The following is a 24,168-nucleotide window of genomic DNA, read 5'->3' as shown; positions in this document are numbered from 1 at the left end:
GCAATGCGTTCACTGCATTCAATGCTCAATTCCAACAACGTTGGTGGAGCAATGTCACCCGCCCCATCAGTCTTGTGTGAGCATTGTACTAACGATTACGGGGACAGATGCTAGATTGGCCTTCTTGAGAGTAAATCCGTGGAAAGCAACTAGCCCAGATAGGAGGTACACAAAAATGTTGGAGAAACTCAGCGGGTGCAGCAGCATCTATGGAGCGAAGGAAATAGGCAACGTTTTGGGCCGAAACCCTTCTTCAGACTGATAGGGGGTGGTGGGAAGAAGGAAGGAAAAAGGAGGAGGAGGAGCCAGGGGGCTGAGGGATGGGAGGAGACAGCCCGAGGGCTGAGGAAGGGGAGGAGACAGCAAAGGCTAACAAAATTGGGAGAATTCAATGTTCATGCCCGCAGGATGCAGACTACCCAATGTGGTGCTGTTCCTCCAATTTCCGGTGTTGCTCACTCTGGCCATGGAGGAGACCCAGGACAGAGAGGTCGGATTGGAAATGGGAGGGGGAGTTGAAGTGCAGAGCCACCGGGAGTTCAGGTAGGTTCTTGCAGACCGATCGGAGGTGTTCGGCAAAACGATCGCCCAACTTCCGCTTAGTCTCACCGATGTAGATCAGCTGACATCTAGAGCAGCGGATGCAGTAGATGAGGTTGGAGGAGATACAGGTGAACCTCTGTCGCACCTGGAATGACTGCTTGGGTCCTTGAATGGAGTCGAGGGGGGAGGTAAAGGGACAGGTGTTGCATTTCTTGCGGTTGCAACAGAAAGTGCCCGGGGAGGAGGTGGTACGGGAGGGAAGGGAAGAATTGACAAGGGAGTTGCGGAGGGAGCGGTCTTTGCGGAAGGCAGACATGGGGGGAGATGGGAAGATGTGGCGAGTGGTGGGGTCACGTTGGAGGTAGCGAAACTGACGGAGGATTACTTGTTGTATGTGACGGCTGGTGGGGTGAAAGGTGAGGACTAGGGGGACTCTGCCCTTGTTGCGAGTGCGGGGAAGGGGAGAGAGAGCAGTGTTGCGGGGTATGGAAGAGACCCTGGCGCGAGCCTCATCTATGGTGGAGGAGGGGAACCCCCGTTCCCTGAAGAATGAGGACATTTCAGATACCCTGGTGTGGAACGCCTCATCCTGGGGGCAGATGCGGCGTAGACGGAGGAATTGGGAGTAGGGGATGGAGTCCTTACATGAAGCAGGGTGGGAAGAAGTGTAGTCAAGATAGCCATGGAAGTCAGTGGGTTTATAGTGGATGTTGGTCAGAAGTCTATCACCTGCGATGGAGATAGTGAGGTCAAGGAATGGTAGGGAAGTGTTGGAAATAGTCCAGGTGCATTTGAGTGCCGGATGGAAGTTGGTGGTGAAGTGGATGAAGTCAGTCAGTTGTGTGTGGGTGCAGGAGGTGGCACCAAAGCAGTCGTCGATGTAACGGAGGTAGAGGTCGGGGATGGGGCCCTGATACGTAATGAGCAAGGATTGTTCGACGTACCCGACAAAGAGGCAGGCGTAGCTGGGGCCCATGCGTGTGCAAAGACAGGAGAATGGGGTTGAGAGGGAAAGATAGATCAGTCATGATTGAATGGAGGAGTAGGATTCATGGGCCGAATGCCCTTATTCTTTCATTTCACTGCACATCTCGTATGTGTATGTGACAAATAAACTTGACTTGACTTGACTTGATTGACTTGATGAACACCTTTCTGCTCCATTGCAAGGTCCTCACCTGATTTAAAAGGACCATTATAGATCCCAGTTCCCCAAAAAAACAAGATAACCAAAAAAAAAGCCTCAATGACGATCATCACGAGGCTCTGAAAATAAACACCATCATGAAATACTTTGAGAGACTGGTGATGGTGCACATTAACCTCAGCCTCCCAGGCAGCCTTGATCCACTGCAGTTTGTCACGCAACAGGTCCACATCAGACGCCTTATCCCTGGCCCTAAACTCATCCCTGTATTAGGAACATCACGCGGTCGAGGCATAAGCTCAGGGGCAACTGCGCCTTTGCGGTTGCTGCTCCTAGACTGTGGAACAGCATCCCTCTTCCCATCAGAACTGCCCCCTCTATCGACTCTTTTAAGTCGAGACTTAAATCTCATCTTTATTCTCAAGCCGTTCTTGATGTCCTCTGAGGGCTATATGTATGTATTTATGAATGTACTTAATCTATGAACCAATGTTGTATAACGTTAGTACCTCCACCAATGTAAAGCACTTTGGTCAACATGAGTTGTTTTATAAATATGCTATAGAAATAAAAGTGACTTGACTTGACTTTGCAATCAAGGACCTATGTTAGACTTATTTATCGACTAGAGCTCTGCCTTCAACTCCATAATCCCATCCAAGCTCATCTCTAAACTCCTGGACTTTGAGGTCAGCACCCCTCTCTGCCAATGGATCCTTGCCTTTCTGACCCACAGACCACAATCAGTGAGGATAGGAGATAACATCTCCTCTGCATTCATTCACAATTCCTCCAAGGATGAGCTCCCAGTCATGTACTATTCTCCACTGTACATGTGGGCCACATTTGTCTCTAACACCATTTACAGGTTTGCAGATCACACCACTGTGGTGGGCTGGATCACGTACAATGAGGAGACAGAGTACAGGAATTAAATGGAGAACTGGGCAACATGGTGTCAGGCCAACAACCTCTCCCTCAATGTCAGCAGGGTGAAGGACTGAGTTAACGACTTCAGGGAGCAAAGTGAAGTACATGCCCCGATCAGCACCAACAGTGCCGAAGTGGAAAGTGGCATCTCAGGTGGATCGGGTGGTGAACGTGGTTGCTGCCTTCAACATTCAGAGAGTTGAGAAAATAATGTGTAGGAAGGAACTGCAGATGCTGGTTTACACCAAAGATAAACCCAAGTGCTGGAGTAACTCAGCAGGACAGGCAGCATCTCTGGAGAGAAGGAATGGGTGACGTTTCGGATCGAGACACTTCTTCTCACTGAGAGTCAGGGGAGAGGCAGGCTAGAGATAGGGAAGGGTAAGGTGTGAAATTGACAGATCAAAGCCGATATGATAAGGAAATGTAGAATGGTTCATTGTGAGCTGAGGGAAAGGTGACAATACAGCATACAATCAGTAATATTAAATCAGGAGGACAGTAGAACAAGTCGGAGAACTAGGAAGGTGAAGGGACAGAGAGAGAGAGAGGGAAAGCAAGGTTTGGGACATTGTGTTACAGTTATTATGTAAGATGGTGAGGCAGCACTTGGAGAATGGTTTTAATTGTAGTTACCCTGCTGCAGGAAAGAGCTTGGGGCAGATTTAGGAGTGTTGCTTGAACTCGAGGGCTTGAGAGAGAGGTTAGGCCTGGCTAGGACTTTCTTTCTGGGAGTGCAGCAGGCAGAAGGCAGATCTTATAGAAGTGTACAACATTATGAGGGGGATAGATAGGGCAAAGACACTATCTTTTTCCCAGGGTAGGGGAATCAGCAACTGGGGGGCATAGGTTTAAGGTGAGAGGGAAAAGATAGGAACCCGAGGGGCACCTTTTTCACTCAGAGGATAGTGGGTATATGGAATGAGCTGCCATAGGAAGTAGTTGAATCAAATAGCAACATTTAAGGGCCATTTGGACAAATATATGGATTAGAAAGCTTTGGAGGGCAAATAAGACTTTTCCAATAATTGCTTTCTCAATATATTGACATAAAGGTTACTAGACCAAGGAGGACCTGTTGGGTCCCGTCCCATCAACGCGCGGTTACGGGAGGGGGGTGGGGGCTGCGGCATCATACACACACTAACCACCCCCCACACACACAATGGGGGAGGGGGGGTTTGGGAGAGGGGTTGAGAGGGGGGGGGAGGGGGGTGGAGGGAGTAGTGGGGAGGGAGAGAGAGGAAGGGGAAGAGAGTGGGGGAGAGGGGGGGGTAGAGAGGAGGGGAGATGAGGGGAGGGAGAGAAAGTAGGGGAGAGATGAGGGGTAGAGGGTGGAGTGGGGAGGGGGGAGGGGGGGGGGGGGGGGCGAGAGAGTAGAGGGGAGAGAGGGGGGGACAGGGGTAAAGAGGATGGGGGAGAGAGGGGGAGGAGTAGGAAGAGAGAGGATGGGGATAGAGGGGGGGAGGTTGTGTGGGGAAGGGGGGGGAGGGGGGGGGAGAGAGGATGGGGGAGAGAGGGGGGGGGGGTAGAGGGGAGGGGGGAGGAGAGAGGGGAGGGAGGGGGGGAGAGAGAGTAGAGGGGAGAGAGAGGGGGGGAGGGGGGAAGGCGGTTGAGAGGGGGGGTTGGAGAGGGGGAGGGAGAGAGGGAGGGGAGGGAGGAGAGGAGAGGGAGAGAGGAGGGGGGGGGAGAAGAGGAGGGGGGGGAGAGGTGGAGGGTGGAAAAGAGGTGGGGAGCTGGGCGAGTGAATGTGCTGTGAAAAGTGGAGAGAGTCCGGGGAGAGAGAGAGAGAGAGAGCTCTAGTACAGGGCCCAACTCTAGTAAAAAGATCTTGGCAGCTCTTGGGAAAGCCGAGCCGAGGCTGGCGTGCGTCAACCTCGGAAGCGTTGGAAATTCTTGGAAGTGCCTTCAGAAGCCGTTGGGATTCCGAAGGCACACCTTGGAAAACAGTGCCCAGCAGGCAGCGTGTTGAAAATCCTGCGCAGCTTGCCGCGAGGAGCAAAGGCATTGTGACGTCATCCAGCTTGCTTCAGCTCGTTAGATCTTAAAAAGATGTCAGATTGGTGAACAATTTCAGTAAAAAACTCGGGAAATAATTAATCACATTTTCAGATGAGGCGATTTTCGACACCATGAGGTAAATCTCTACTGGAATATGTAAAATGTCACCATTAGCGCGTCGGATTTTCGAGAAGATGTGATTCACAAGCAAGCAAATATAATAACGATCAGAGATTTATAAGTATACTAGACCAAGTGCAGACCCGTTGGGTCTGTTCCCCCAACACACTAACCACCCCCCCACACACACGCTAACTACCCTCTTGATATTATATTAATATTATTAATTTGCTCCTTTTACCCCATAACCGCCCTATCCACTCACGCATAGCCCCCAACTCGCAGGCACGTCTAGAGAGGTGGGGGGGGGGGGGGGGCAGTAGAGAGTGAGGGCAGTGAGAGAAGGAGGAGAGACAGAGAGAGGGGCAGAGACAGAAAGAGACAGAGGGAGAGAGGGGGGGAGAGGGGAGGAGGAGAAGGGAGGGTGGGTGAGGGGGGAGGGTGGGGGAGGAGGGGAGAGAGAGAGAGATGGGAGGAGAGAGAGAGGGGAGGAGAAGGAGGGGCTGAGAGGGGAGGGGGGAGATGGGGGGGGGGGGAGGGGGAGAGGTGGGGGGGGGAAGGGAGGTTGGGAAGGGGAGGGAGGGTGGGGAGGGGAGGGGATGGGAGTGGAGGGAAGGGGGTTTGGGGAGGGATGGAGGGGAGGGTGTGGAGGGGAGGAGAGAGAGAGATACTGTTGTACAGGGCCCACTGTTGTACAGGGCCCTGGTGAGACCACACCAGGAGTATTGTGTGCAGTTTTTGTCTCTAAATTTGTGGAAGGACATTCTTGCTATTGAGGGAGTGCAGCGTACACAAGGTTAATTCCCGGGGTGGCGGGATTGTCATATGTTGAAAGAATGGCGTGACTGGCTTGTATACACTGGAATTTAGAAGGATGAGAGGGTATCTTATTGAAACATATAAGATTATTAAGGGATTGGACAAGCTAGAGGCAGGAAACATGTTCCCGATGTTAGGGGAGTGCAGAACCAGGGGCCACAGTTTAAGAATAAGGGGTAAGCCATTTAGAACGGAAATGAGGAAACACTTTTTCACCCAGAGAGCTGTGAATCTGTGGAATTCTCTGCCTCAGAAGGCATTGGAGGCCGATTTACTGGATGCTTTCAAGCGAGAGTTACGTAGAGCTCTTAAAGATAGCGGAGTCAAGGGATATTAGGAGAAGACAGGAACTGATTGTGGACGATCAGCCGTGATCGCAGTGAAAGGCGGGCTCGAAGGGCCGAATGGCCTACTATTGCACCTATTGTCTATTGTCTATTGTGGGGTCCACCTTTCCTTGATCATCGATGCCGTCTTTGATTTGTGCTGCATCTTTTCATACTTCTTTATCATTAATGTTTAGTGTTTTCTGAGTCATTCGTAACTGTCACTGTATGCCATGTTATTACTTGTGGGCGGAGCACCAAGGCAAATTCCTTGTATGTGAATACTTGGCCAATAAACTTACTTACTTACTTCTAGTTTGCCTGATTATCAGTCTGAAGAAGGGTTTTAACCCAAACATCACCAATTCCTTCTCTCCAGAGATGCTTCCTGACCCGCTGAGTTACTCCAGCAGTTTGTGTCTACCTTTGGTGTAAACTAGCATTTGTAGTTCCTTGCTACACATTTAAATCACATTGGTTTTTTTCCTGGACATTTCTAAGTACAAAACACTACTCACAAAAACAATGCGAAATTTGAGAAAAAGTGAAAAATATCAATTTTTGAAGGAAACAAAATGGTATAATTCAAATGAAAGGAAAATCATGCAGGCTCCACACCGTGGACTATCTGTTCTCAGGAGTAAATCTCACATTACTCATCTCATTAACATTATTATTGTAAAATTATCAGCTCGAGAGCAAATTATTTCTCTTACCCGCTTTAAAAAACACGTTCCTACAAGCTCAGGATTCTCCACACAATTTTCAAGCTCCTTTAGAAATATCCTTAAAACGAATAATAAATGTTAATGTTTTACAGATCATCAGTACAAAGGCTTCAGTTACATCCTAACCAGAGGGACATCATCTTTGGGATGGAATGGTACAATTAACTCATAGATGGTTCATAACGTCATGAAAATATGCTTGTGTATTATGGAGACATTTCACATTATTTTAACTTGGATGTTTTCCTTAAAGAGGAATTTGTCCTCTCTGCTCAAAGTTGACACATCCACAGTCACAATTGTATTTATATTCTATATCTGATGGGTGGAGCAGCCTCTTCTCATTTTACATGCATGCCTGTCGGCCAACTTGGCTTGGGAAAAGAAAAGATGTACAGGTAAGAAATATTATTAACCACTGTTCATTTACATACAATGCTTGGATCCTAGAATCAGAAATAAATGTTCACAATTTGTAGACGAGAACATATTGTGCATATGATTACAATTGGTTATAAAATATAATAGGTCGCCATAAATCCCACAAATGCAACTATTTCATTTGTAATAAATATCAATATTTGATGGTTATAATTGCTTCAGTCTGAAGAAGGGTTTCAGCCCGAAACGTCGCCTATTTCCTTCGCTCCATAGATGCTGCTGCACCCACTGAGTTTCTCCAGCAATTTTGTGTGACTCAGCAAGAGAGACAGATGGAGAGGCAAGAGGAGATACCACTGCCTGTGGGCTCCTTGGAGCAGGGAGAGGGTGATCAAGGTGGATTTGAGATTGCCTCCCCAGTAGCTGTTGCCTCCCCAATAGCCTCAGCAGACGATAACATAAAGGGAAGATGGCAGAAGGTAAGGCCATATAACTTCAACAGGGAACAAGAGGGGGAACTGGTGGAGTGGTACCAATGCAATGAGATGCTTTGATGGTTATATACTTTTTGAATGAGTCCTTTTGGAGCAGGGTCATGAAGAGTTTGAGGATCACAAATTTTCAGAGAAGAAGCTTATAGAATCTTATAGAAAAACTTACAAAATTCTTGGGGGGGTTGGACAGGCTAGATTGCAGGAAGATTGCTCCCGATGTTGGGGAAGTCCAGGACAAGGGGTCACAGCTTAAGGATAAGGGGGAAATCCTTTAAAACCGAGATGAGAAGAACTTTTTTTCACCCACAGAGTGGTGAATCTCTGGAACTCTCTGCCACAGAGGGTAGTCGAGGCCAGTTCATTGGCTATATTTAAGAGGGAGTTAGATGTGGCCCTTGTGGCTAAGGGGATCATAGGGTATGGAGAGAAGGCAGGTACGGAATACTGAGTTGGATGATCAGCCATGATCATATTGAATGGCGGTGCAGGCTCGAAGGGCCGAATGGCCTACTCCTGCACCTAATTTCTATGTTTCTATGTTTCTAAGCTAATGAAAACCACTGGATTTAATTCTGGAGGAAATGAACGGGGAATTTAGATAGAACCTTGGTTCGGCCAATCTTGGCGTTTTGTGTGCAGTATTAGTTTTCGTATTACAAATGGGAGGTAGAAAGTAAAAAAAAAAATAGATGGACGGTACCAGAAATGAGAAATTACACACAAAGACAAAGATTTTGGCTGAGACAAAAGAGACAGCAGCTACTCAGATAAGAGAAAGGTGAAAGAAGAAATAGAAATTTGCAAGTTCAATTGAAAGGAGTGATCTGTAAGTGTCTTCGCCTTAACTAAAAGTATAAACATAACATTGTCAAAAATACATCAAATTGGGAATTTGGATAAAACAATTTTTCCCAAAGGTTGTGAAATTCACTCTCACAAGGAGGAATTGAGATATATGTCTTAAATGTATTCAAGGGATCAAATCACTAATTGTTGGAGATAATCAGCAAGTGAAGAAGCACATGTGGGGAACGAAAAGGGAAGAAGGGAGGAAGGAAGAAAGAAAGGTAACATTTCAGGTCTTCGACCTTCCAATAGAACATATGTAGAACATAGAACAGCACAGGAACAGGCCTTCGGCCTTCATTGTTTCTGCCCAACATGTCACTGAGATAAACTAGTCTCATCAGAGATAAACTGGGACAGGTGAAAAAAAAAACTTGCTTTTAGATGAGATTACGAAAGGGTTAAATGAACAAAAAGAATGCCTGTGATATGGAGACCACGCAAATGTAGAAGATATATCTGTTATTGTAGTTGGTGTGATCATCCAGACAAATCAATTATGGTTAAGGAGCCATTGCCATTTGTTCTCCTCAGATACTGCCTGATTTGATGAGTATTTGTGAAATTATTTCAAACAGCATCTATATAGTTTTTTTTTGCTTTTAAATGACTGTATTTACGAGAAAGCTTGGAAAGCACAAGAGGGATGAAAGTGCACAGGAGTATGCACACACGAGATGGGGTCATTGGCAATTTTATGGCTGAATGATATGTTTTTGTGCTGTACATTTAATGGAAAATGTGGTCATTTGTAAAATTGATTAACATACTATCCTATTTTCTATTTTCTCCTGTGGCGATAAGCTTCCCTTTCAAGCTGAAGCACCTTTGTTGTGACTGGAATGTTTTATAGGTAATTGGCTCAGACTCACTGCCTATTAATTTGTAGCACACCAACCTGCAACAAACATACCATTTCTTCAGTTGCCTAGCACCTGATGCATTGACGAACTAAACACATAGTGTAAATGCACTAGTACGTAGGTATATCTTAATTGTACATTGAGAAGGGGCCAATGCAATGTGTCGTAAAATGCCTCTGAATTGTGTACGTAATTCCAATACCAAATTAATTTAATTTGATTTCAATTTTGTGCATACAACGTTTCATCAGGTTTCCAGAAGGACTTCAGACTATGACGCTATGATTGTCTCAACAACTCAATTATTTATCTTCACTGTAATAGATATAAATCAGAGAAACTCATGTGGAACAAATTCATTTCTTCTGCTACAGAACTTATGCAGCGATCACAACAACGTGAGAGAAGAATAAATGCATTTATATTTTATATTTATATAATGCATTTATGTATTTCTGCAAGATATAATTACAGGACATAAACTGATAAAATGTCTTAATTCAGCATTACAGGAAAATATATGACAATTCGCACCTCCAGTTTTAATTATTTTTAGTATAAATTCTTATTATAAAGCCAACATTGTTGGTGTCATTGGTATCAGGGGTTATTGGGACAAGGCAGGAGAATTGGGTTACAAGGGACATATTTTGAATTTTTTTTTTTTTTAATCCTTGATTTGTCATTCAGACCTTTCGGTCTGAACGAAATGTCATTGCCTGCAGCCATACATGTAATAATAAACAACACACACTAAACACAGTGAGTTCACCAAGCACCTCCTTACTGTGATGGAGGCAAAAACATAGAAACATAGAAACATACTTAGGTGCAGGAGTAGGCCATTCGGCCCTTCGAGCATTAGGGTTAATTCTATGGGTCTTAGGGTTACTGTCTCTTCCCTCCTCTTCTCCCTCTGCGCTGAGGCGATACCCCACCGGGCGATGGTAAGTCAATATAGATCAGTCATGATTGAATGGCAGAGTAGACTTGATGGGCCGAATGGCCTAATTCTACTCCTATTCCTTATGACCTTATGAACATCTTACTTATACAAATTTCTGTCAATGAAGTTCTATAACTATTCTGAATAAATGTTATCACTCAACGGCAGGGTATTAAATGGCCCAAACACACATGCTTAAAGGCCAACGTTGCCTATTTCCTTCGCTCTATAGAGGCTGCTGCGCCCACTGAGTTTCTCCAGCACCTTTGCCTACCTTCTGCTTAAAGGAGGAAAGGCTACTTCTGAAAAAGAGAATGGCAGAACAGGTTTTTATTCTGGTTTCAAAAGAAAGTATGTATTGAAATAGTCAGCGATGATGATTCATTATTAGACCACTTTAAGACATCCTAGATGTAGTCCATAAGAAGACAATAATATGTGGAGCCTTTCTCCAGGCTGTTTCATTTGGTAATCTCCTCCCCTCTTGAGGGAAAGTGTTTGACTTCCACTTCCTCATAGTTAGCCTCTGTGACAGACTGCCGTAGAACATTTAAATGTTTCTGTAGGAGCAGGTATTGTCAAGTAGAGGAAAATTCAGAACCAATAATTGATACATGGGATTAATATAGATTGTTTGTAAGCATGAACATGGTGGCACTGTTTCTGTGCTTTATGACTGTATCTAATAATTCAGTAACTGGATTAATAAAGGCAGTTCTTTATTTCCGAGAATTATATCTACTTTCCGAGAATTATATCTACTTTCCGAGAATTATATCTACTATAAATTCAAATTCACACATGCACTGACTACACCGCCCAACACGGACTTCCATCTGTATATATGTATATATGTATGTAGCGCCGCAGAATTTGTGCACCTATTCTCCCCCCCCATCTCCCTTCTGTTTTTTGTTTTTTTCTGTTTCTTGTTTTTTGTACTAAATTGTATGTATGCACTGAGTACGAGCAGCTTTCAGTTTCACTGTACATGTATAGTGACAATAAATGGCATATCTATAACCATATAACCATATAACCATATAACAATTACAGCACGGAAACAGGCCATCTCGGCCCTACAAGTCCATGCCGAACAAATTTGTTTCCCCTTAGTCCCACCTGCCTGCACTCATATAACCATATAAATCTATATCTATATCTTTTTCACCCTCACCCATATCATAATATTTTTCAGTTCATTAACCTCCAAACTGTTTTTTTTTCAATATTATAGCAGAACAATCAGCATTATACTACAACGACCAACAGAACGAACCACAGTGCAGACAGATTTTGCCTTCTGTTTTGTTCTGAATGCATGTTTCGAATTGACATTTATCATTGGCTTAGATATTTAAATACAATATGAAAGAAACATCACCTGTTATGAAAATCATAGATTTCTGGAAGATTTCCAAATAGGATTTCCTTTTTATTCTTAAGTGCAGCTGGGATCAGAGGAGCCAGCTCTTGATTGTTCATTTCAACAGCATAACCCTGCAAAGGAAACAAGGTAATGAAGTAATTGCCAATTTAAAGAGGATTAGAGTGTGCAAAAGGCAAAGTTGCCGATAATGTTGTATTAATGATCCAGTGGTTTGACGAAAGTCCCAGCATGGAAATAATATCTGAGCCAGTTTCAAGACTGTCAAAACAAGCTATGTTCTGCAGAGAAGCAAATCTTAAAACCTTATCACCGTAATTTCATAATATATAGCTCTTTTGATGTGTTTAAATGCCAAGGCAATGTGCAGGAGTGTTTTCACACAGACACCACGTAAAACGTGTGACAATCCTTATTAGCACATAGCGGTGGTATGTTTTGGTAAATACGTTTAGTGATGGAAAATGATGAAAATGGAGAGATTTGAAAAAGTTAAATATGCTGAAGTGAATAACATAGGATGACCCGGCAAACTGCTGTGGGGGGAACTGCTGTGGGAGTGGGGACACATGTGTGGGAGACTTTGTAACTTTGTCTGCGCCCTTTATGTGGCGGCTCTTTGCATACCTTGGGTATGGAAAACAAAGAATATCACATGTGACAATAAAGTATTCATTCATTCATTCATTTGTTCATTTCAAGGGATGGAATATGGTCTATTGTCTCATCGCCCACCAGCTACAATGATGATGTGCAAAGTAATACATTGTTCAGTGGCGAGGAGGTTCAAGATAGTTGGAAATCAGGCACTACACCATACACTTGGCATACAGTCATATGCAGGCACACACATGCAATCCAAGTCCATAAAGAGAAGATCTGACAATTGACAATAGACAATAGGTGCAGGAGTAGGCCATTCGGCCCTTCGAGCCAGGACCGCCATTCAATGTGATCATGGCTGATCATCCCCAATCAGTACCCCGTTCCTGCCTTCTCCCCATATCTCCTGACTCCGCTATCTTTAAGAGCCCTATCTAGCTCTCTCTTGAAAGTATCCAGAGAACCGGCCTCCACCGCCCTCTGAGGCAGAGAATTCCACAGCCACACAACTCTCTGTGAGAAAAAAAAAATCCTCATTTCCATTCTAAATGTCTTACGCCTTATTCTTAAACTGTGGCCCCTGGTTCTGGACTCCCCAACATCGGGAACATGTTCCCTGCCTCTAGCGTGTCCAAACCCTTAACAATTTTATATGTTTCAATAAGATTCCCTCTCATCCTTCGAAACTCCAGAGTGTACAAACCCAGCTGCTCCATTCTCTCAGCATATGATAGTCCCGCCATCCCGGGAATTAACCTTGTAAACCTACGCTGCACTCCCTCAATAGCAAGAATGTCCTTCCTCAAATTAGGGGACCAAAACTGCACACAATACTCAAGGTGTGGTCGCAATAGGGTCCTGTACACCTGCAGAAGGAGCTCTTTGCTCCTATGCTCGACTCCTCGTTATAAAGGCCAACATGCCATTCGCTTTCTTCACTGCCTGCTATACCTGCATGCTTACTTTCATTGACTGATGTACAAAGACCCCCAGATCCCATTGTACTTCCACTTTTCCCTACATGACGCCATTTAGATAGTAATCAGCCTTCCTGTTTTTGATACCAAAGTGGATAATCTCACATTTATCCACATTAAACTTCATCTGCCATGCATCTGCCCACTCCCTCAACCTGTCCAAATCACCCTGCATTCTCATAGTATCCTCCTCACAGTTCACACTGCCACTCAGCTTTGTGTCATCTGCAAATTTGCTAATGTTACCTTGAATCCCTTCATCCAAATCATTGATGTATATTGTAAATAGCTGCGGTCCCAGGACCGAGCCTTGCGGTACCCCACTAGTTACTGCTGGCCATTCTGAAAGGGACCCATTAATCCCTACTCTTTGTTTCCTGTCTGCCAACCAATTTTATATCCATGTCAGCACTGTACCCCCAATACCATATGCCCTAATTTTGCCCACTAATCTTTTATGTGGGACCTTATCAAATGCTTTCTGAAAGTCCAGGTACACTACATCCACTGGCTCTCCCTTGTCCATTTTACTAGTTACATCGTCAAAAAATTCCAGAAGATTAGTCAAGCATGATTTCCCCTTCGTAAATCCATGCTGACTCGGACCGATCCTGTTACTGCTATCCAAATGTTCGGCTATCTCATCTTTTATCATTGACTCCAGCATCTTCCCCACCACCGATATCAGGCTAACTGGTCTATACATCCCTGTTTTCTCTCTCCTGCCTTTCTTAAAAAGTGGGATAACATTAGCTACCCTCCAATCCACAGGAACTGATCCTGAGTCTATAGAACATTGGAAAATTATCACCAATGCATCCATGATTTCTAGAGCCACTTCCTTAAATACCCTGGAATGCAGACCACCAGGCCCTGGGGATTTATCAGCCTTCAGTCCCAGCAGTCTACCCAACACTAATGTGCCTAATGTGGATTTCCTTCAGTTCCTCCATCACCCCAGATCCTCTGGCCACTACTATATCAGGAAGATTGTTTGTGTCCTCCTTAGTGAAGACGGATCCAAAGTACCTGTTCAACTCATCTGCCATTTCCTTGTTCCCCATAATAAATTCACCTTTTTTGGTCTTCAAGGGTCCAACTTTGGTCTTAACTAATTTTTTCCTCTTCACATACCTAAAGAAGCTTTTACTATCCTGCTTTATATTCTTGGCTAGCTTACCTTCGTACCTCATCTTTTCTCCCCGTATTGTCTTTTTAGTTATCTTCTATTGCTCTTTAAACATTACCCAATCCTCTTGCTTCCCGCTCATCTTTGTACTACTTCTCTTTTATTTTTATACTGTCCCTGACGTCCTTTGTCAGCCACGGTCGCCCCTTACTCCCCTTGGAATCTTTTTTCCCCCTAGGAATTAACTGATCCTGCACCTTCTGTATTATTCCCAGAAATACCTGCCACTGTTGTTCCACTGTCATCCCTGCTAGTGTGTCTTTCCAGTCAACTTTGGCCAGCTCCTCCCTCATGGCTCCATAGTCCCCTTTATTCAACTGCAACACTGACACCTCCGATCTGCTCTTCTCCCTCTCCAATTGTAGATTAAACCTGACCGTGTTATGGTCACTACCTCCTAATAGCTCATTCACCTCAAGTTCCTTTATTAAATCTGGTTCATTACATAACACTAAATCCAGAATTGCCTTCTCCCTGGTAGCTCCAGTACAAGCTGTTCAAAGAATCCATCAAAGTCCCTTTCTTGGGGTCCAGTACCAACCTGATTTTCCCAGTCTACCTGCATGTTGAAATCTCCCATAACAACCACAGCATTACCTTTGCTACATGCCAATTTAAACTCTTGATTCAACTTGCACCCTATATCCAGGCTACTGTTTGGGGGTCTGTAGATAAGTCCCATTAGGGCCTTTTTACCCTTACAATTCCTTAGTTCTATCCATACTGACTCCACATTTCCTGTTTCAATGTCACCCCTTGCAAGGGACTGAATTTCATTCTTCACCAACAGAGCTACCCCACCCCCTCTGCCCACCTGTCTGTCTTTTCGATAGGAGGTATACCCTTGAATATTCAGTTCCCAGCCCTGGCCCTCTTGCAGCCATGTCTCTGTAATTCCCACAACATCATACTTGCCAATTTCTAACTGAGCCTCAAGCTCGTCCACTTTATTTCTTATACTTCGCGCATTCATATACAACACTTTGACCTCCGTATTCACCGCCCCTCTTGCAATTGGCCCTGACCTTACTCTGTTGTCCATTCTCAAGCTTTCCTTCCCATTAATTTGAGAATCTTTTGTAATTTTTCCTGTACTCACTTCCCCTTCAACTCCATCTTTATACTCCCAATTTGTCAATCCCCCCTCCCCCCCACTATTTAGTTTAAACCCACACGTGTAGCCCTAGCAAACCTGCCTGCCAGAATGTCGGTCCCCCTCCAGTTAAGGTGTAACCCGTCCCTTTTGTACAGGTCACCCTGACCCCAGAAGAGATCCCAGTGGTCTATAAATCTAAATCCTTGCTCCCTACACCAGCCCCAGAGCCACACATTCAGCTCCCCAATCTCCCTGTTCCTGTCCTCACTAGCACGAGGTACTGGAAGCAATCTGATTACACTCGCTTGTACACACATGGCTTCCTGGCTTACTCTTTTGTTCCCCCTTAACCTAATTTACACCCTGGTTCAATCCTTACTGTTTCAGTTTCTCTAGACTTGTCAGTCCTCTAAACCCCTATCTGGCTCCCTCCGTCACTCTTAGTCCCATTACATTTGAACTGGAAACAACATCTCTGTGACTCTATGCCTTACTGGGACTGAATCTGCCTTGGGAGTCACTCATTCTAAGATAATTTCTACCCGATGCACATCACAGGTCATGATGACGGAAAGATCAATTATCAAGGTAGTCACTAAAAGCTGGAGTAACTCAGAAATAGCATCTCTGGAGAAAAGGAATAGGTGATGTTTTGGGCCCGAAACATCACCTATTCCTTTCCTCCAGAGATGTTGTCTGACCTGCTGAGTTACTCCAGCTTTTTGTGTCTAACCAGCATCTGCTGTTCCTTCCTTCACAGATTAATTATCATGTTTGTTTTATAATTTGTAAATGCTCCAGGTTCCTTTGGTGACGCAACCAGTTGTGTCATAAATTGTTCCAATGTTTCTGTCTCCACTCTTCTATCAGTAAACCTATCCACAGGTTTCCATTCATCAGCATGATGTTAGACCTGATGCAAAGTTATTGACTTGGAACAGTAATTCTGTCTCTTTCTCCACAGATACTGAAAATCCCTTCAAATACCTGATATTTTTCACTATCTTGATCTATCTATCTATCTATCTATCTATCTATCTATCTATCTATCTATCTATCTATCTATCTATCTATCTATCTATCTATCTATCTATCTATCTATCTATCTATCTATCTATCTTCCTGAAATTACGCCAAAACGATACACTATGGCGTTCATTTTTTTTTTTGCACTATTGTCCTGTGGTGGTCTGTGTCAAGTTTCGTTCAGATTGATGTTATATTTCACAAGAAATTGCTGAATTCACAAGCATGCTGAAAAATTTTCCTCGACCAAACTGAGGCCGCGAGTATGTGGGAACTTCCATCGAGCATGAAGTAGAGTTACATGAAGGAGAGAAATCTCCTAGGGCCTCCTAGGACCACGTGTCGACCATGCTGCGAGTTTGAGTCGAGTGCAAACTCTTCTAAACTCGCTAATTAGGTGCCCGCAATGGGACATGCCCTTCATTGTTCCCGATGTTATCTAAGTCCAGGACAAGGGGTCACAGCTTATCCTGAAAAGGGGCCAAAACCTTTAAAAATGAGATGAGAAGAACTTTTTTCACCACAGAGAGTGGTGAATCTCTGGAACTCTCTGCCACAGAGGGTAGTATTTCACCAGTTCATTGGCTATATTTAGTAGTGGGTTAGATGTGGCCCTTGTGGCTAAGGATATCAGAGGGGATGGGGAGAAGGCAGGTACAGGATACTGAGGTGGATGCTCAGCCATGATCATAGTGAATGTTGGTGCAGGCTCGAAGGGCCGAATGGCCTACTCTTGCACCTAATTTCTATGTTTCTATGTCTATGTTTCAATCCTGCCAGGCTGCCAGCACTAGTATATGCAATTTCAAGCTACAATGTTGCTATCCCTATTTTTATATTCCTGGCAGCAGGTATATTCCTGGCTGCATGGAGGGAGGGTGCATTTTTTAAAATATTTTAAAGTCACAGTCCACTGAATTTTGAAAAAGGCAAAATGAGCAGCCCCTTTACAGTTGGCAGCTATGGGTGAATGCTGGAATATTGCTTTGCGGGAATGGGTTGCATTGGGGAAATGGGTGAGTGGTGGAATATTGCCTTGGGGAAACGGGTGAGTGGTGGAATATTGCCTTTGGGAAACGGGTGAGTGGTGGAACGGGTTGTATTGGTGGACCATTCCTCACCTGGGGGCTATGGGTGAGTGGTGGAATATTGCATTGGAGGACCAGGCCTCCCAACGGGTCCCAGTTGTATACTCTAAGATTTGTTTTAGATTTACTTTTCCTATATTGTAAATTACTCTACATATTTTATGATAGTTCTAGCTGAACCTACCTGTTTAAATCCTATTCCTTCGCAATAAAGCAAAGCATAGAACATGTTTAACCCTTATTGATTGTTCTATAACATGTTCATAGTTTGACAGATTATTAATGGTGGTAGGCTCGCTTTAAAAAGAATAAAAATTGGAGTCGCATATTCAGTTGCATTTAAATAGTATTTAAAAGGTACACAATCAAGAACTTAAAATTTAAAAAACAGGACAAGTATAGCTCAAAAAAATAATTTAAAGCCGAAACACAATTGACTAGACATGGGTAAAGATTTATTAAATGTGCAGGAATGAACTGCAGATGCTGGTTTAAACTGAAGACAGATACAAAAAGCTGGAGTAACTCAGCGGGTTAGACAGCATCTTTGGAGAAAAGGATAGGTGACGCTTCGGGTCGAGACATTTCTTCAGAATGAGAGTCAGGGGAAAGGGAAATGAAAGATATAGACAGTGATATAGAGAGATATAGAACAAATAAATGAAATATATGCAAAAAAGTAACGATGATAAAAGAAACAGGCCATTGTTCGCAGTGGCTGAGTTACAGACAATGAGACTCAACAAGACGACTTTGAAGCTAATGGGGGAACAATGGAGAGAGAAGGAGAATGCAAGGCTTGAAGTTAGAGAAATCAATATTTATACCACTGGGTTGTAAGCTGCCCAAGCTAAATACTGTAGTCAGATTCTGACAAATCAACAAATGCCTAATTTATGTACCTTCTGCTCAGTAATTAGTCATATAATGATACAGTGTGGAAAGAGGCCCTTCGGCCCAACTAGCCCACACCAGCCAACATGTTCCAGCTACACTAGTCCCACCTGCCTGCGATGCTCCATATTCCTCCAAACCTGTTTTACTATGTACCTATCTAACTGTTTTATAAACTTTGGCCTCAACTACCTCTTCTGGCAGCTTGTTCCATACACCCACCACCCTTTGTGTGAAAAGGTTACCCCTCAGATTCCTACTTAATCTTTCCCCTTCACCTTAAACCTATATCCTCTGGTCCTCAATTCACATACTCTGGTCAAGAGACTCTGTGCATCTAACCGATCTATTCTTCTCATGATTTTATACATCTCTATAAGATCACCACTCATCCTCCTGCCCTCCAAGGAATAGAGTCCCAGCCTTCCCAACCTCTCCTTATAGCTCAGACCCTCCAGTCCTGGCAACAGCCTTGTAAATCATCTCTGTACCCTTCTTTCCTGTAACATGGTGCCCAGAACTGAACACAATACTCTAAATACGGCCTCACCAATGTCGTAGACAACTGCAACATGACCTCCTAACTTCTGTACTCAATACTTTGACTGATGGCCATTGTGCCAAAAGCCTTTTCAACCACCTTATCTACCTGCGACTCGACCTTCAAGGAACCATGCACCTGCACCCTAGATCCCTCTGCTCTACAACACTTCCTAGGGTCCGACCATTCACTGTGTACATCCATTGCCCATGTTAGATTACCCACAATGGAACACCTCACATTTCTCTATATTAAATTTCATCAAGCATTCCTCAGCCCACCTGGCCAATCGATCCAGATCCTGCAGCAATATTTCACAACTATCTTCACTATGTGCAAAACCTCTAACTTGCTAATCTTGCTGTGTATAGAAACATAGAAATTAGGTGCAGGAATAGGCCATTCGGCCCTTCGAGCCTGCACCGCCATTCAATATGATCATGGCTGATCATCCAACTCAGTATCCCGTACCTGCCTTCTCTCCATACCCTCTGATCCCCTTAGCCACAAGGGCCACATCTAACTCCCTCTTAAATATAGCCAATGAACTGGCCTCAATTACCCTCTATGGCAGAGAGTTCCAGAGATTCCTCAGTATGTTCTCATCCAACTCATTGGCGTAGAAAACAAACAGTAACGGGCCCAGCACTGAACCCTGAGGCACACCACTAGTCACAGGCCTCCAGTCTGTGAAGCAACATTCCACTATCACCATCTGCTTCCTTCTATGAAGCCAATTTTCCATCCATTCAGCTATTTCTCCTTGGTTCCTAGTGACCACCGGGGGCGCCATATCATGGCAGCCTCTGCCTAGTCTGTCTTTCGTCTTTTTATTATTTTTAGTCTATTTAAAAAGTATGTTTTTGGAGGTTTCTTAGTCTTTTTGTTGTGGCGGAGGTGGTGAGGGTAAGGGGGAAACCATTTCTCAGACCATTTCTCAGTCACTTCCTGGTCAAGGATGCGACTATTCTCAATGCACCCCCCCCCCCCCCCGCGGCCTACCATTTGGATTGGCGCGGCCTTTCCTGCCGGAGACCGAGAGACCGACCAGAGCTTCAGCAGCGGCACAGCACAGATTTACCATCGCGGAACAGGCGATGCCTTCCGGGGATCGCCGTTTGAAGCTCCGGAGTGTTGGGCTGCTGCTTTAATATCGTGGAGCTGTGGTTGCAGAGGGGGGGGGGGGGCGCCAGTGTTGAATCTCCACCCAGCTCGGCCTGTAGACTTCGGGAGCCGCAGTCTCCGGTAAGAAGTGGCTGATTCGGAAACTCCAAGCCGCTGAGAATGTTCTTCCGTTCCGACGTCGGAGTTCTGATCATCCCGGCAAGAGGGCCTGAAATCGGGCCGCCGTAGCGGTGACAGCGGAGGGCTCAAGGCCCCGACCACGGGTGAACAACAAAGAGGAAGATGACTGAACTTTATTGCCTTCCCTCACAGTGGGAAACTTTGATTCCGCTGGGTGGGGACGTTTATGTTAAATTTTATCGTGTTTGTGTTTTTGTTTATTCGTATGGCTGTATGGTAACTCAAATTTCACTGTGCCAAATGGTGCAAGTGACAATAAATGTAAACTTGTAGATGTAAACCTACATCTTCCAGAGCAGCCGATCAGCAAGTCCTAAGAAATCATCTGTTGCTTTAGTAACAGGCCTTAGTGTGCAGACCTTGCCATAGATCATGTCGTCAATGTAGACCAAATATGTTTTGTTCTTATTTTAAATTCTCCTGCACGCATGCCAGAATCAAAATAAAAGAGAAATATGCAAATACTGATTAAAATCTTTTCATATTGAACCACACATTTTCCCTACCTCGATGATGCTCTGGAGTTCTTCAACGTATGCCCTTTCTGTGTCAATCAATTCATTCATGATGTGCCTGAGAAGTAGAGGATTAGCATTACATTTCAATATTATCAGTCGTGAATCAAAAATATATTATACAAAGTGCCAAAGTGACTCAGCGGATCAGGCAGCATTTCTGTAGAACATGGATAGGTGATATTTTGGGTTGGGAACCTTCTTCAGACTGATTGTAATGAGTGAGGAGGTAGGACAAAGCCTGGCAAGTGATAGGTGGATACAGGTGAGGCTTATTTTTTGACATAAGGTGTGAGATAAGGATAGAATGGTTGCAAATTGTGAAGCCTGAGGAAGGACTGTAGGTGGAAGGGGAGGGTGAGAGGAAAAATAGGTGCGAGTTCATGTGGGACACGAGAGGAGGAGCGGAGATGAGATTAGTTTGTTACCTAAAATTGGAGAACTTAATGTTCATATAATTAGGTTGCAAGCTGCTCAAACAGAATAGAAGGTGCTATTCTTCCAGTTTACATGGTGCCTCATTATGGCATTGGAGGAGGCCCAGAACAGAAACGTCAGTATGGGAAGGGGAGCTTAAAATGTTTACCAACTGGGCGATCCAGTAGGCCTTGGCAGACTAACCGCAAGTGTTCAGCAAAACAGTTGCAAAGTCTGTGGTAGGTCTCGCCAATGTAAAGGGGGGAGTGCAGGGAATAAGGTTAGAGGAGGTGCTCTGTCTTAGAAACATAGACATAGAAATTAGGTGCAGTAGGCCATTCGGCCCTTCGAGCTTGCACCGCCATTCAATATGATCATGGCTGATCATCCAACTCAGTATCCCGTACCTGCCTTCTCTCCATACCCCCTGATCCCCTTAGCCACAAGGGCCACATCTAACTCCCTCTTAAATATAGCCAATGAACTGGCCTCAACTACCCTCTGAGGCAGAGAGTTCCAGAGATTCACCACTCTCTGTGTGAAAAAAGTTCTTCTCATCTCGGTTTTAAAGGATTTCCCCCTCATCCTTAAGCTGTGGCCCCTTGTCCTGGACTTCCCTAACATCGGGAACAATCTTCCTGCATCTAGCCTGTCCAACCCCTTAAGAATTTTGTAAGTTTCTATACGATCCCCTCTCAATCTTCTAAATTCTAGAGAGTATAAACCAAGTCTTACCTGGAAGGAGTGCTTGGATCCCTGGATAGATGTGAGGGAGGAGGTATATGGACAGGCGTTACTTACACTGTAGTCGCAGGGAAAGTGCCAAAGGAGTGGTCAGTTTGGGTGGGAAGGGATGAAGGAACCAAGGAGTTATAAACATAGAAACATAGAAAATAAGTGCAGGAGTAGGCCATTCGGCCCTTCGTGCCTGCACCGCCATGGCTGATCATCCACTCAGTATCCTGTACCTGTTTTCTCTCCATACCCCCTGATCCCTTTAGCCACAAGGGCCACATCTAACTCCCTCTTAAACATGGCAAATGAACTGGCCTCAACTACATTCTGTGGCAGAAAATTCCAGAGATTCACCACGCTCTGTATAAAAAATGTTTTTCTTGTCTCAGTCCTAAAAGATTTCCCCTTTATCCTTAAACTGTGACTCCTTGTTCTGGACTTCCCCAACATTGGGAACAATCTTCCTGCATTTAGCCTGTCCAACCCCTTAAGAATTTTGTAAGTTTCTATAAGATCCCCCCTCAATCTTCTAAATTCCAGCGAGTACAAGCCGAGTCTATCCAGTCTTTCTTCATATAAAAGTCCTGACTTCCCAGGAATCAATCTGGTGAACCTTCTCTGTACTCCCTCTATGGCAAGAATATCCTTCCTTGCTGAGTTGCTGAGGGAGCAGTCTCTGTGGAAGATGGAGAGGGGTGGCGATGTGAAGGGTGGCGGGACATCTTCCTATCACAGTCACATCTTCCCATCCCCACCCCTTTCCGCAAACTGGAAGAGTAGCAGCTCATATTCTGCTTGGGTAGCTTACAACCTAATGGTGTAAACACTGAAGTCCCCAATTGTAGGTGATTATCCATCCCTTCCTTCTCTCTTCTCTATGCCCCACCCGGGCTTACACCTATTTCTTCCCTCTACATCCTCTTCAATCTTCATTACTTCCCCTGGCTTCATAATGCACAACTCTTCTATCCTTATTTCACACCTTTTGTGTATTCATCTCTGGCCTTTGTCTAACCTGTTGACTGAGGAGACACATGAAAGGGCACATGTTATATGATGGAAGAGGGGAACCCCCATTCCCTAAAGAATCAGGACATCTCAAATGTCCTGGTATGGAACACTTCCACTTAGGCGCAGATGCGGCATAGACAGAGGAATTGAGAGTAGGGGATACAGTCTTTGCAGGAGGCAAGGTGGGAATATTGTAGTCTAGATAGCTGTAGGAGTCAGTAGGTTTACAAAATCATTATGTGGTCTGGCAGGGCAGATGTAGTATAGAAGCATAGATCACAGACTTAAACTAAAGAGTTAGCTTTGAGGACAGGGACAACAAGAGATTTCTTCATCCACGCAATAGAGAATTCTCTGCATAGGAAGGCTGTGCAGGCCAGCTTGCCGACTAAATACATGAAATAGTTCAACATTTTTTTGGGTTTATTTAGGGAATTAAAGTACAGGTTATCCTCAGTTTACAAAGCCTGACATATACTGCTGGTACATAGGAATGAGTGGCTGGGAGACCAGCAGTATGGATTTGCTGGTCAGTATCACAAACTCAGGTCAGGAGTGTTTAATTGTCATATACACCATGAATGGAACAATGAAATTCTTACTTGCTGCAGCTTTACAAGCACATTAACGCGAAAACACACAACAAATTAATATATATTAAACAATAATACAATAACTTTTCAGTTATAATGGTTATCCAGACCATAATACTGCAAGCTGAAGTCCTCACAGTAAACAAAGCCCATGGTAGTTCACTGCTGAGGTATGCCCCTGTACTTTCTTCTGGATAGAAGCAGAGAGATGCGATGTGACCAGAGGGGGGTGGGTCTTTGATGATATTAGTTGCCTTCTTGAGGCAGTACTTTGCATATGTGGCTACATTTCCGACATGCTCGCTATGCGAGTGTCAGAATACATAGACTTTGTACATTATTATTACTTGGTTGTGTCATTTACAGGGTCATTTACACAATCATTTTTAACGAATTTTATGTAAATAAAACGAGCCGGAGATAATCAATACTGATTGATTGATTACTGAAAGCCATAAAAGCAGCAGAAGGGCGGATGACCTACTATAATTTATTTTTTTGTGTTGTTTTTTTTCCGTTTTATCTAGTTAAGTTTTTGGTTGTTAGGTTGTGTTTATGTGGGGGGTTGAAACGGGGCTTGCTGTGTCTCCCTTCGGGGGAATGCGACTTTTTTGTCGTATCCCCCTTCTCTGCCTCCGTCTGCGCTG

General features: G+C 44.4%; 1 protein-coding gene across 3 annotated transcripts in view; it reads right to left on the bottom strand.

The window, feature by feature from the left end:
* The window catches only part of mcf2l2 (MCF.2 cell line derived transforming sequence-like 2), a 369,326-nt gene that overhangs the window by 105,475 nt on the left and 239,683 nt on the right, over positions 1-24,168 (bottom strand). For all 3 annotated transcript variants that reach the window (XM_055645379.1, XM_055645377.1, XM_055645378.1), the window contains exons 16-18: positions 20,757-20,823; positions 11,529-11,644; positions 6,603-6,672 (exon numbers count right to left, since the gene is read on the bottom strand). In XM_055645379.1, the coding sequence (XP_055501354.1) occupies positions 6,603-6,672; positions 11,529-11,644; positions 20,757-20,823 (253 nt within the window). The remainder of the gene's footprint in view (positions 1-6,602; positions 6,673-11,528; positions 11,645-20,756; positions 20,824-24,168) is intronic.

The sequence above is a fragment of the Leucoraja erinacea genome, chromosome 14, assembly GCF_028641065.1.
Source record: "Leucoraja erinacea ecotype New England chromosome 14, Leri_hhj_1, whole genome shotgun sequence".
Lineage (NCBI taxonomy): Eukaryota > Metazoa > Chordata > Chondrichthyes > Rajiformes > Rajidae > Leucoraja > Leucoraja erinaceus.
Note: the sequence above shows the minus strand (reverse complement) of the source record. Positions and strands in the feature narration are given on the sequence as shown.